Here is a 13,775-nt window from a genome sequence, read left to right as displayed (position 1 = left end):
ATGACCTGGAGAATCTTCTCGGAACCACCCCATCATGTCCATCAAGCCCTCGTCTCTTGGTGTCTGCAGGACGTTCTGTGCTGGCTGATGGCATTATAGTCAAAAGTGCTTGGCAAAACTTTTCCATGAAGGATTGGTAGTGTGGCAAAGTCCATCTAACTGGAACATCATCTGGCTGTGGGGCCAGATCCATTCTTTGTATCACCTGGGTCAAGAAGACCCTCAGCACAGAGCAGCACTTGATGCCCTTGTACTTTGGTTCCACACACAGCCTGTTGCAGCCACACACAGGATGAGACCACGTTGGGTATGCCTTTGCCCCCATTGTCTGGTGACTTGTACGTGGCGTTCCTTTGGATCCTATCCATCTTGGACTCCCATATCGCTCTGGTAACTGCTAGGATGGAGGTGCGGGATTTGGACCACATGTGCTCCATACACACCAGTGTTGAGCGCACCTTGCACCTGATGACCATGTTATTGAGAGGGAGTGCCAATCCCCAAGATTCAATTTCTAGTGGACTTTTTTGGTCCCTTCTGGCTGATTTTCATTGCATGTTCGACCTCTCCAATCAGATCCCACTCATCTTCAGGCAATCAGATCTGATTATGTACAGAATCAGTCAGACCAATTGCTGAGGAGTATCATCTTGCACATCTTCTGGTTTACCCTGGCAACCTTTGCAGACTCAAAATATCAACAGATGCTGATTAGTCTCTTGACAGATCGTGTGTCTGAACAGAAGTTGGCGGCGTTATTCATTACAGTGGTAATTACTGAATATACTTGAGTAATCATCGATATGGTGTAATAGTTGACCCCTTTTTGGGCCCAAAATTGTGTTTTCGTATGACCTGTGTAAAAGTCAATCCCCCTCCCTTTTGGCTCCGCCTGCCCATCTGAGCTTCTGATGCCCCAACTGCAGATCCTCACCCTGGCCATCCATCCACTGGAACTCCCGTGGCCTCGACAGCCCACCCACTGGAACTCCCTAGCCCCTCCCACCTCTGACTGCAGACCGTCGCCCCAGCCGCCCACCCATCCAAGCTCCCGAGGTCCCAGCCACAGCCTTTCTCCTAGGCCCCAGCTGCCCATCTGAGCTCCTGATGCCGTGAACACATACTTACCATCTGAGCTCCCCGATGTCTTGAATAATATAGGTACTTACCACAGTCAAAAATTTGACCTGTGTAAAATTTGAACCCCCCATCCCCCCAAAAAAAATTTGTTTTATTGTGTGGATACATTTGTCTGAGACAAACAGGTTATTTGGTGCAAGTTCTTCACACAACATTGTTCTAATAAACCAGTTGTGCTTCTGATCTTCAGCAAGTCAGGACACCAATATTGGCATGTACCATCAGAAAATCCATCTCAGGTTCATTTTATATGTGGAGCAACTGCATTATCAGAAAGCAGGTACCAGGCAGGTGATAAAATATAGATGGGCTGGAGAGCTCTTTTTAAAAAAAAAAAACTCTCATTGTTAAGATTGGAAAATGATTGCCATGAAGTCCAGCCTTGTTAGGGCCCCTCCTACCCAGATTTTTCCTCCTGAGTCCTGGCTCCACCAAATATGGCTGAGTATGGATTGGCTGCCTGCTTAAGGGGTGCAGTGACTATGCATGGTTTAAGTTGCAATCTGGGTCTTCTGTGGCCTCTCAGAATTCCATAGAAGTCTTTCTCTAAAGCGACCTTGTCTATCTCCAGGGTGACTAGGTCCACCTTGTCTATCTCCAGGGGACTACCTCTGACTCTGGTTCCTCCGAATCCACATATCGAATGATCACTGTACTCTTTGTCTGTGGAACTTCCTCTGTCATCTGATCTCCTGAACCCAAAACCACCCTTCTCCTGCTTTCTGCTTTCCACTATGCCAACCCGAAGAGATCGATCACCAAGAAGAGTACCATCGTATGTCCAGGCTTCTTTAAGTGATTCCAGGACATGAAATTCTGCATAACAAAAGCCGTTAAATAGAAAGCAGAAGAAATTACGAACAGAACCCTGATATACAGCATATGTAGGAAATCTAGCTTTCTATACATTGCAAGAATACATTGATGCCACTTTTAAAGAGTTGAATGTGAGGAGTGTTCGTCTACACAGAAATAAAGAGACAGACAAATTAAAAGGCTTTTGTTATATAGAATTTCATGAGGCCCACCCCCCCAACCCCAAATTTGACCTGAAAAATTGGTCCAAAATATTTGACGATTGCATGAGTATAAACGGCAACTGTACTTGTAATATTGACTCTGTTGAAGAAAACATTACTTGCCTTCTGTGTAATGAGATGTAGCAGACAGGAGTCCCGAATTAATGATGGGAACGATCAGAGAAATGGAAAGGACCACTGTAAAACCTGTTATCCAGAATTCAGGCACCTGTAAAAAAAAAATCTCAGAAAATAAATAGGTAACAAATATGTAACTTAAAAATTAGCACGCCTCACTATTAGTTCGGCAGTCATACAATACACAGTCTCAAGCAACCAGAAAATTTGCTTATCCGCCATCTATCAATACCCATAGGTGCCGGATACCAGAAGCCAACATGGACTTGATGCGCTCAATGGCCTCCTGTGCGATAACAAATCTGAAAAGTATAGAATTAAATAATTGATTAAAAAATGAGCAGGGGTTGTGATATGATGAAGTGGGCCAAGTTCAAAGAAATGTCAGCATGTAGCATTCGCGCTATGTGAGCGTGGAGAAGAACGACGTGTACACCAAAGCCTTGAAGTCGAGAGTGGTTTATTGCACTGGTCATTGGGTTTATATGGGCCCCAGGCGCTAACTTCAGGGCACCACGTCATTGGAGCACCGGCTTTGGATTGGCTGGAGTTCCCACCACCTTTCACTGTCTTCCCACCGAGCGAGAAGACACCTGGGGCAATGGCTGGTGTCACCTCCCAGGTCCGTGCTGTCGGAGTGTTCATTTGACCACTTTATGGGCTAGTCCACGTCTCCCAACATGGGCTGCTACATGACCTCCCCCCCACCCTAAGAACTGGTGATCGGGTTCATTGAATTGGACATTCTGCCCTTGCGTTGTGGGGCAGGAGTGGTGATCAGCTGATTACAGTTCAGATATGTTTTCTTTAGGCAGTCAACGGTAAAGGTCTCCTCCTTACGGCCGCGAAAGTGGCGCTGTTGTCCATGATGACCCTCTAGGGCCCCTCTTAGGAGCGGCCGGTGTGCACCCATGTGTGAACTCATATTGATGTCTCTCTCATCCAGGTATAATTTAATCCCATTTGGTGATACCCCTGGATGAAGTCCACTTTGGAAAATACTCATGCCCCGTGCAGATTGGTGGCGAAGTCTTGTATGTGGGGGATGGGATATCTCTTGGGTGTGGTGGCCTCATTGAGATGGTGGTAGTTGCCACATGGCCACACCCCCACCCCTACCCCCCCCTCCCCATTGCTTTTGGCACATGTAGAGGGGGGAGGCCCAGGGACTGTCGTAGCACCGCATAATCCCCACCTCCTCCATTTTCTTAAACTGCTCTTTCACTTGGCTGAGCTTTTCAGGTAGGAGGCAGCACTCCTTGGCGTTGGGTGGGGTGGGGTGGGGGGGGGGGCCTCAGTTAGATTGTGGTGCCCTATCCCCGTTCTTTGGCTCGGCTGCGGAGAACTGTGGCGCCACTATCAAGGGGAATTTTTCCAGGAGCCGGGCAAACTCATCTGAAAATGTCAGAGTCAAGGTTGGGGGGGGGGGGGGGTAGTTGGCTTCCCCCAGAGGTAGAGTGTGAAAGGTTTTGGTGTGCAGCAACACTGTCCCTTGAGGTTGACCAGCAAGCAGTAGGCCTGAAGGAAGTCGGCCCCTGACTGCACCACTTCTGTGAGGGTGAAGGTTCTTGTAAAGCAGCTTTTGTCAAAACGAAGGGGAATGGTGTGGGTCCCAAAAGTCTGAATGCAGGAGCTGTTGGCTGCCCTCAGTGCTGGGCCCTGCTTGCTGTTGTGGGTATCGAGGTCTGTGGGTGTGGACCAGAAAATGTCTGTCTGACAAGGAGTCCCAAACATAGAGGAGGCCATCACTTGGGCCAACCGCTGCAGCCATCAATGACATTTGGCCAGGGTGTTTCCCAGAAACCTCCTGGGTGGGCGGCATAGATGGGCCTCCGCACTCTATCGCTGGTGATAGTAGCATAACTGTCCCAGGGTGTTCACTTGCCTCTCCACTGGCTTCGAACTCACGGGGGCTCTTCGTGGGGTATAATGATGTAGTCTATGATGGTTCTGGTGTCCTTCTTCGCTCTCCATAATAAGTCCCCTCGGGCTGCGATGCTCTGAGGGTCACTGAAGTCCTCATCCTTGAGCAAGAGTCAGATATCTTCAGGCAATTGCTCCAGAAAGAGCTTGTGGCCCTCGGTTAGAGCGAGCATCTCACTCATTAGGGTGGACGGGGCCCTGTCCCCCAATCCGTCCATGCCGCAATTGGGTGGCATGCTTGCGCCAGGAAAGCCCAAAAATGCAGGTTAGTAGCTCTTTGAGGGCCGCGTATTTACTTTGCTCCGAAGGCTGCCGTAGGAAATCTATGACCCTTGCCACTGTGACCTGATCGAGGACACTCACGATGTAGAATTAGTGGGTGTCGTTGGTGGTGATGTGTCAAAGCTGGAACTGAACCTCAGCCTGCTCAAACCACATGTGTGGCTGCAAAACCCAAAACATTGGGAACCTTTGTGAGACCACGTCGATGGTCCTGGCTCTGCCTGGTCTGTCATTTTCAGGTCCAACTGCCAATTGGACCTGTCGTGGTCAACAATGTAGTGTTTGCGCTATGTGAGCTTGGAGAAGAATGACACGCACACCAAAGCCTTGGAAGTAGTGACTGCTTTATTGCACTAGCTGTTGCGTTTATATGGGCCCCAGGCACTGACGTCAGTGTCATCGGACCCCCAGCCTGGGACTAGCCGGCATTCCTGCCACAGTTCCCCGTCTTCTACCCATACGGGAGGTCACCTGGGACGACGGCTGGTGTCACCCCCAGGTCTGCACGGTCCCAGTGTTCGTTGGCCATTTTGTGGGCTGGTCTGCATCTCTGTGCACGGGCTGCTTGTAATGGAGGATTTAGACCATGCTTTTGCTTATGCAAGGCTGAATATCAGTAACCTACTTTGAGAATAATGTATGAATCAGCAGACATAAGCTAGATTCCACCATGGGGCCCAGAGATGCAGTTATCTGACAAAAAGGCATCTGGTACCAAGAACGTTTGATCTTCCTACTTGTTAGCCGATTGCTGTTTGAGATTGATGAGATTGTTGGTCGCAGACTGTCAGGCGAGGCCTTGAAGCTAAGTAAATCATTGTATTTAAAGTGATAAGCTAGAATGGGTAATATAAGCCGTGGTCCCGCTGCTGAAGTTTGAGACTGAGGGGTGGAAATGCCTCTCAGCAAGAAGAAGAACTTCTAGAGTCCAACCCGGTCAGGGGAGGTGGAGAAGCTGCTACCGGCGCCCCGACAACCTACTACAAGTGTGCAGTCGTTGCCTCGCTTCGGCAGTTGGGACCTGTCCAGGCGTTGATAAGTATAATTGGGAAGGGCTTGCATATTGTAGTTTGAAATCAGCTTTAGATTTAGTAATAAAGATTTGTATAAACTGAAGTGCTCTACTGTTTTCTTTCAGTAGCTCAAACACTGTGACCAATCTAAAACCAACAAAGTGAGAGGTACAAGTTTACCCAGGACACTGCTACTCTAATCTAATTGATCATGTGGAGTTCTGTTTTGGAATCTAATTGTTATTTTGAATTTTTTTTACAGAAATCTTTTTTTTATTTTTATGCAGGTTGACAAGTGTATATTTAGCATGTAAAGTGGATGAATTTAACGTCTCCAGTTCCCAGTTTGTTGCTAATCTGTGGGAAAGTGCTGCAGCCCAAGAAAAGGCTCTGGAACAAATCCTTGAGTATGAGCTGTTGTTAATTCAGCAGCTGAACTTTCATCTTATTATCCACAACCCATTTCGACCTTTTGAAGGATTTCTTATTGATCTAAAGGTACTTTTATGAACTGACTGGAGTTTTATAAAACATTAGAACAGATTTCTCCCAGTTGAAAGTTTGAAATAAGTTTTTTTTTCTCATTGTAAGACAAAACCAATCTTTTTGTTTCATGTGTTGTGATAATTTAAGTTCTGCCACAGCAGTGATGACATCTTTAGTTTAATGCTCCAGATTATATGGTATATGCATTTAAGATTCAATTGTATACCAATTCCATCAGATGTACCACTGCCTTAGCTGAAACAATCTAGATGAACATACAAGGAATGCATAATTGTAGGTGGAAGATGAATTTGCATTTTTATGATAAACTTGTGCATTGCGTCTTGTCAGGTAATTCTACTTCAGTACTCTGTCATTGCAAAGTTAAGAAAGCATCATTAAGACCTAAACCATTTTGTGCATTTGAGAAATGAACTTTGTACACTTATCCTTTCAGTCAGTGAGATTAAGACTAATTTTTTTTTATTTCGAAGTGGCAGGGATGAATAGTGAGCTCATGTAGTTGGCTTTGGGTTGAGGAGTTGTTATTTCTAGTCATCCTGCTGTGCCTGATATGGAACGAATTGTTCAGAAGACCTTGAGGTCTTTATACCCATTGTATAAATTTGAATAAAGGTTAAGTGGGCTGAGCAGGACTCCTTCAAAGATCGTGTTTTGAGATAGTCCACTATTGGTCTTTGCTGGCATGAATTATGCAAACGAATGTAAAGTGGGATTAAAAATTAAAGCGCAGGAAAACATCACCAAGTCAAGCAGCGTCCGTGGGGAATGTCGGCCATTGCTTAGCCTCCATAGATACTGCTTGACCCTCAGAGTTCTTCTAGCAGTTTAGTTTATTATTTTTCTCCAGATTCCAGCATCTGTATTTTCTTGTGCCTCCTGTAAAGTGGGTCGTCAAAGTTTACTACTCCTGTATTGATGGCAGACCATTTTCCAAGGCAGCTGGAATCTTTAACGTGTGGGAACTAAATTATTTTAATTTTGGTCTGTCAGTCAATCCACGTGCAATGTTGAAAATGCCTGTCTGTATCAAGACTGGGAACATGTGAGATACTATAAAGAAATGGCCATGGATAATTTTCATTTTAATGATTACCCAGCCTTAATGGTTATGGTAACAGAAATGGGAAAATACATTTTTGATGTATATGCTATGAAGGTTGCCCAATTAGTCACCTTTGTATATTAAAATTTTTACTTTGAAGAAACCCTAAGTAAAAGAAGACTTTAATTTCTTTGATTGTCATCGGTCAAATTCATTGCAGAACTTTGAGCTCAGTGAGATTTCTTCTTCTAACTAGAGGAGTTATATTGTTGCTTTTTTTTTTTGCAATGTTAAAGCTTTAAGTTGAGTTTCCTGATGTGTAATGTCTTTGCCTTGAAGTAATTCACTTCTAAGGAACTGCATTTTTAATGCTAAATTATAACTTGGTTAGCTGTAACAAAAAATACAATATACAGATATGTGCCGATTAATGTTCGGGCAACATCCAACCACATACATGCCCATGGTTCCCATAATTATTCAGTTACCGCAAGCAAGTCCGCAGAAATTTAGAAAAAGCGATTGCTAGCGGTAGGAAATTGTATACTGTGTACCCAAACTGATCTGACCTCCCCGCTTTCTCCCCCCCCAGCCCCGTGTCGGACCCCACACTGATCCCACTGCCGTGCTCTCTCCCCACAACCCCATGTCAGTCCTCACACTAATCCTTACTTATAAATGAAAAGTTTACAGGTACACGACAGTATCCCATTTAGCTTTGCTAAATATATAATATGGTGTTCACACAACGTCCAGATCGCAGAACGTCCAGTTTCACAGACCATGTTGCGGACGTTAAGCAGCACATAAGTAGTTGCTTTTCATGCTGTTGTCTCCACCTGCTGCATACTGTTGGGACTGTACAGATATTTCACAGTGCTCATCTTGCTAAAATCATAATTGATGTGAAACCTGTTCCATAGCGCAGCAAAAAATGGATTGTTTTTCCAAAATCAGTGCATGCCTTTCCATATTCTGGACTAATTTATTTTCTGCTGATATTTGATCTGGCACTTTCTGATACAATTTGTGTTGTGTGTTAGAATCAGATACAAGCCAGCTATGGCAGGGATTGCAGGCCACTACATCCAACAAGGTGAAATCTTACATCATCACTGGCTGTGATGCCTCATTCCTTGATGACCTGAACACCTTTTCTGCTCACTTTGAAAAGGAGAACTCAGCTGTATCCCTGCAGAAGCTGGCGATCCTGTGATATGTTTCAGAGGGCAACTTCAGAACAACTTTCAAGAGGGTGAACCCTCACAAGGCGTCAGATCCTGTTGGCGTACCTGGCAGGGTGCTGAAAATCTGAGGCAAGCAACTAGCTGGAGTGTTCGCAGACATTTTCAGTCTCTCCCTGATGTAGTCAGAAGTTCCTACCTGCTTTAATAGGGCATCAAACATCCCGGTACCCAAGAAGAGCAGAGTGAGCTGCCTCAATGACTACTGCCCAGTAGCACTCACATCTGCTATGATGAAATGCTTTGAGAGGCTGTTCACGGCCAGAATTAACTTCAAAGACTTGGATCCACTGCAAGTTGTCTATCACCACAGCTGGTCCATGGCAGATGCAATCTCATTGGCTCTCTGGATCACCTGGACAATTGTAACACATACATCTGGCTGGATTCTCATCGATGATAGATCAGCTTCAAATACCATCATTCCCTCAATACTGGTTAGCAAGCTTCAAAACATGGGCCTTTCTACCTCCCTCTGTAACTGGATCCTTGATTTCTTCATCTGAAAACTACAGTCAATGCAGATTGGTAATAACATCTTGTCCTCACTGACAATCAATACAGGTGCACCTCAGGGATGCGTGTTTAGCCCACTGCTCTATTCTCTCGACACTCATGACTGTGTGGCTAGACATAATACAAATGCCATCTACAAATTTGTGGTTTTCATCAGAATCACAGATGGCAATGAAGAAGTGTGAACAGGTGAGAGATAAATCAGCTAGTTGAATGGTGCCTTCAGGAAGGGGAAACCAGGTGTTGTGTTGGGAAGAGTATCAGGTTCGGTGGGTTCACAGAGCGATGAGTCTGGACACAGGTTTTACAATCACACGTAACTGTAACACAAACGGAAGAATGTTAAATGGTGCTCAATTACTATTTCACTTAACCATCGATATAGACGTTCATCTCGGACCCAGGTTGGATTATGACAATAGTGAACCTATACTCAACAAGCTCACAACACTTGAGTACACACACTACAAACAGGGACTCTTACACACACTGGATTGCTTGAACAACAGGGTGCAGCTCTCTGTAAGTTTTGATCTATCGCAATACTATGGCTCAGCTTCAGTGCACACCTTACCCGCAACACTTCCAGCGATACCCACAGTAGCGACCTGGCGAAGAGTGATGTCCGGGGCTTGGAACATGAGGCAGAGAGAAAGAATGTGCTGTGTTTTAGTGTTATATACGGTGCTAATCTGTGCTCCGAGCCAATAATAGCCCTGGGAAATTTAAATTAGCCAACAGCGAGATGTGCACTAATGGCTGATGTGACTTCGAATAAGTTTCAGATGGGGAGAATATGTGACCACCAGCAATACACTCATTCCAGACAGGCAGGGAGGCCACATTTCCTCCACACCTAACACCAGGAGAATACAAACCATTTCTCATTGAGGGATCAGCAGTGGAGAGGGGAAGAAACTTAAAATTCATGAGTGTCAAGATCTTTGAAGACCTATCTTAGGGCCATCATGTCAATGCAATCATGAAGAAGGCACCCACTTCATTAGGAGATTTGGTATGTCACCAAAGTCTTGCAAATTTCTACAGCTGGAGAGCATTCTGACTGTTTGCATCACTGTTTGATGGGGAGGTGCCAATGCACAAGACAGGAACAGGCTGTAAACTCAGCTAGCGCCATTGTAGGCATCAGAAGAAACCAGCTTCTATCATCAAGGACCCTCACCACTCAGACCATGCCCTCTTCACACTGCTGCCATTAGGATGGAGGTACAGGTGCCTAAGGATGTACACTTCGTAGTACAAATACAGCTTCTTCCCCTCTGCCATCAGGTTTCTGAATGATCAATGAGCAGTGGTTCTCAACCTTTTTCTTTCCACCCACATACCACTTTAAGTAATCTCTATGTCATAGGTTTTCTGTGATTAGTAAGGGATTGCTTAAGGTGGTATGTGAGTGGGAAAGGAAGGTTGAGAATCACCCAATTGTTACTGAAATATTTTGCTTGAGAAAAAATGTCGTTGGCCCATTTCCTGTGGAGTTATGAAACCTTGCACAGAAAGAGTCAATTAGGTACGATTAAAACAGTGGTTTTCATATTTTTTCTTCCCCCCCACATACCACTTGAAGTAATCCCTTGCTAATCACAGAGCACCTATGGCATAGGGAATACTTATAGTGAGTGGAAAGAAAAAGGTTGAGAACCACTGATCTAGATTTTACCTCACTTTTTCTCTTTTTTGCACTACTTCATTTTTTTCCAAATCTTGTATTTACGGAATTGTAATTTATAGTAATTTTGAACTTTGTTCTGCACAATATTGCTACTGCAAAGCAATCAATTTTGTGTTTATGACAATAAACCTGATTGTTTTTTTTATAAAATATTTAGTCATTTGTATCAGAAAAAGAAACAATGATTAAAACATTAATCAAATATCCATAACCAATGATACAAAAAAAGTACTTTTTTATTTTTCTCCCCAAAAGTAGGAAAAGAAGAAAACACCTACAATTTAACATACAACAATGCTAGCATATACAGTCATTAATTATTATTAACATTTCTGATTAACAGGGGTGCATAAGGTAGAAGAGGTGGATGTAAAATTATCCATGAAATCCATATATGGTTTCCAAATACTATAAAAATGTTCAACTCTATACTTTAAATTATATGTAAATTTTTCCAAAGGTCTACAATTTTGCATCTCATTATACCATCTATTTAATTACACTTCTCTATCATCTTTCCATGATATCGCTATACATTTCTTTGCAGTTACAATTGCAATACTTGAAAAAAAAATCTTGGTATTTGTCCAATTTCAATGTTATATCCTTTTCATAAATATCTCCAAGTAAAAATATTCTTGGATTCTTTGGTATATTTATCTTCATAATTTGCCCTCATAATAAACTCAGTTCATTCCAAAACCTTTCCATTTTTTCACAAGACCACTCTGAATGCAAAAAAATTCCTATTTCTTTCATACAACAAAAACACTTATTTGAATAATTGGAATTAAGTCCATTTAACTTGTGTGGAGTATAATACAATTGATGAACAAAATTATATTGAACCATTTGATATCTAACATTTACTGTATTCATAACACTTTCATAACATAATTTTGACCAAATCTCCAGAATTTGTATATTTAAATCTTTCTCCCATTGGATTTTTGATTTATATAATTTTTTTTTCTTTGTAGTTTCTTGTAATCTTATATACATATTAGTAATAAATTTCTTAACAACAAATGTATCTTATTATATCTTCAAATTGACTTTGTTTAGGACGTCTCAAATCTGCTCCTGTCTCTTTTTCAAATGCATTTTTAATTGATAATATGCAAAAATTGTATTATGTATATTATATTTATCTTTTAATTGATCAAAAGTTTTAAAAAATATCTTAACAATCTTTTGCTCTCTGTACCAATTGTCAAAGAATTATTCTAAGTAAAAGGAAGTTGATTTTGTTTTAACAACATTTTTGGTCATTGATAATTTTTAATTCCTCTCTCAATATGAATTCTGTTCTATGTTTTTAATATATGCTTTAATACTAATAAATCTTTAGTTCTTTTAAATAATTCACTATTCCATTTATACAAAATAACTCCGGAATAGTTTCACCAATTTTATTCATTTCTATTTGAACCCAAGCTGGTTTTTCACCCCTTTGATAAAAGGAGAACAAAAATCTCAATTGAGCTGCTTTAAAATAATTTTTAAAATTTGGTAATCTTAATCCACCCTAGTCAAATTTCCACATTAATTTTTCTAAACCAATTCTCGACATCTTACCTCACATACTATTTTATTCAAACTTTGAAAAAAGGATTCTGGTGCTTGAATGGGCAATGATTGAAACAAATATAGTATTCTTGGAAAATATTCATTTTAATACAATTTACTTGTCCTATTAACATTATTGGTAAATCTTTCCACCATTTCAAATCCTCTTCCAATTTTTTTAACAATGGCAAATAATTTAACTTAAACAAATTAATTATATTTCTATTAATTTTAATTCCTAAATATTGTGTCTCTCCACTCTATAAGTCTGCACAGTATTAAGTATTAATTTCTTTAACTCTAACAATGTTCTCTTCATATTTATGCACTTGAATTTCCTTCTCCAATTTCATTATTTCTTTATCTAATTGAATTACTTCTTTCATATTTTCTTTATTTTTGAAATGTATCTTATTATTTGACCTCTCAAATATGTGTTCATAGAATCTTATAATACAAACTTACTCACAACTGAATCTTTACTAGAATCTAGAAAAAAATTATCTATTGCTTCATATAATCACAAAATTTCCTTTTCTTCAACAAAGTTGTACTTAACCTCCATTTATAACCTACCTTTTGTTCTTCAAAATTAAAGGTGAATGATCTGATAAACCCCGTGCTTGACATTCCACTCTTCGTACTCTGTATTGAAATTGTGCAGAAATTAAAAACACATCTAGCAGTGAAAAATATGTTTTAAATCAAAAAGAATAATCTTTTTCACTTGGGTGGATTTTTCTCCAAATATCCACTAAATCCATATCTTTCATCAAATCTGTTACCATTTTTGCTCCCTTATTTTTCACCATTCTATCTAATTTAGAGTCTAAAGCAAAAGTAAAATCCCCTCCCAATATAACTTTCCCCTTGGCATTTGATAAATTCATAAAAACATCTTGCATAAATTTGCCATCATCTACATTCATTAAGTCCATTGTTCCGAATAAATCTGGCAATTCACCATAACGTATCTCCCTGCTACAACTATACTAATATCCAATATTTTAACTGGTACATTTTTATTAATTAATATTACTGTACCTCTAACCTTAGAATTAAAAGATGATGCTATTACTATCCCTACCCAATCTCTTTTTTTAATTTTGATGTTCTTTTTCTGTCAAATGTTTCCTGTTTTAAAAGAAAGCGATGCCTGTTTTATTTTTTCCATATAAACTAATAATTTTTTCTGCTTTATTTGATTCTGAATCCCAGTAATGTTAATACTAATAAAATTCAATTTATCAGCCATCTAATCTTTCATAAATCCAGTAACTGTCCACAACTTTTCACCTCCACTCCAACATCCAAAATACTAACTAAACATTTCATAATACAATTGTTAACTTCAGGTGTAATAAAAAGAAAAAAAAAAGAAACAAAGAAAAGGGCAGAAACCTTACCCTCCCCCAAAGGTGTACATTATCAACAATATGTCTTTACACCCTGATCTGTAGGAGTTGTGATCAAAAACCACACCCACTCACTAGATTCTGTAGAGGCCAGGTTCATACTCCCACCTAACTCCCCCGAAATATTGTGCTGTTTTTTATGCCTCAAATCTATTCAGTCTCACAATTATCAATTCATTTTTTACACAGATTTATCGGGTAGAAACTGTCCTCCCTAATATTCTCTCTCCTCCTAGACTTGTATCATTTCATTATATATCCCCAACTACAA

The 13,775-nt window shown here is 41.0% G+C and overlaps 1 protein-coding gene across 3 annotated transcripts in view; it reads left to right on the top strand.

Moving 5' to 3' along the window:
• ccnh (cyclin H) overlaps window positions 1–13,775 on the top strand; it is a 64,201-nt gene that overhangs the window by 32,898 nt on the left and 17,528 nt on the right. For all 3 annotated transcript variants that reach the window (XM_069890477.1, XM_069890486.1, XM_069890497.1), the window contains one exon: window positions 5,803–6,013. In XM_069890477.1, the coding sequence (XP_069746578.1) occupies window positions 5,803–6,013 (211 nt within the window). The remainder of the gene's footprint in view (window positions 1–5,802; window positions 6,014–13,775) is intronic.

Source organism: Narcine bancroftii, chromosome 1, assembly GCF_036971445.1.
Source record: "Narcine bancroftii isolate sNarBan1 chromosome 1, sNarBan1.hap1, whole genome shotgun sequence".
NCBI lineage: Eukaryota > Metazoa > Chordata > Chondrichthyes > Torpediniformes > Narcinidae > Narcine > Narcine bancroftii.
The sequence above is the reverse complement of the archived record's forward strand: the minus strand, read 5'-3'. Positions and strand labels throughout refer to the sequence as shown.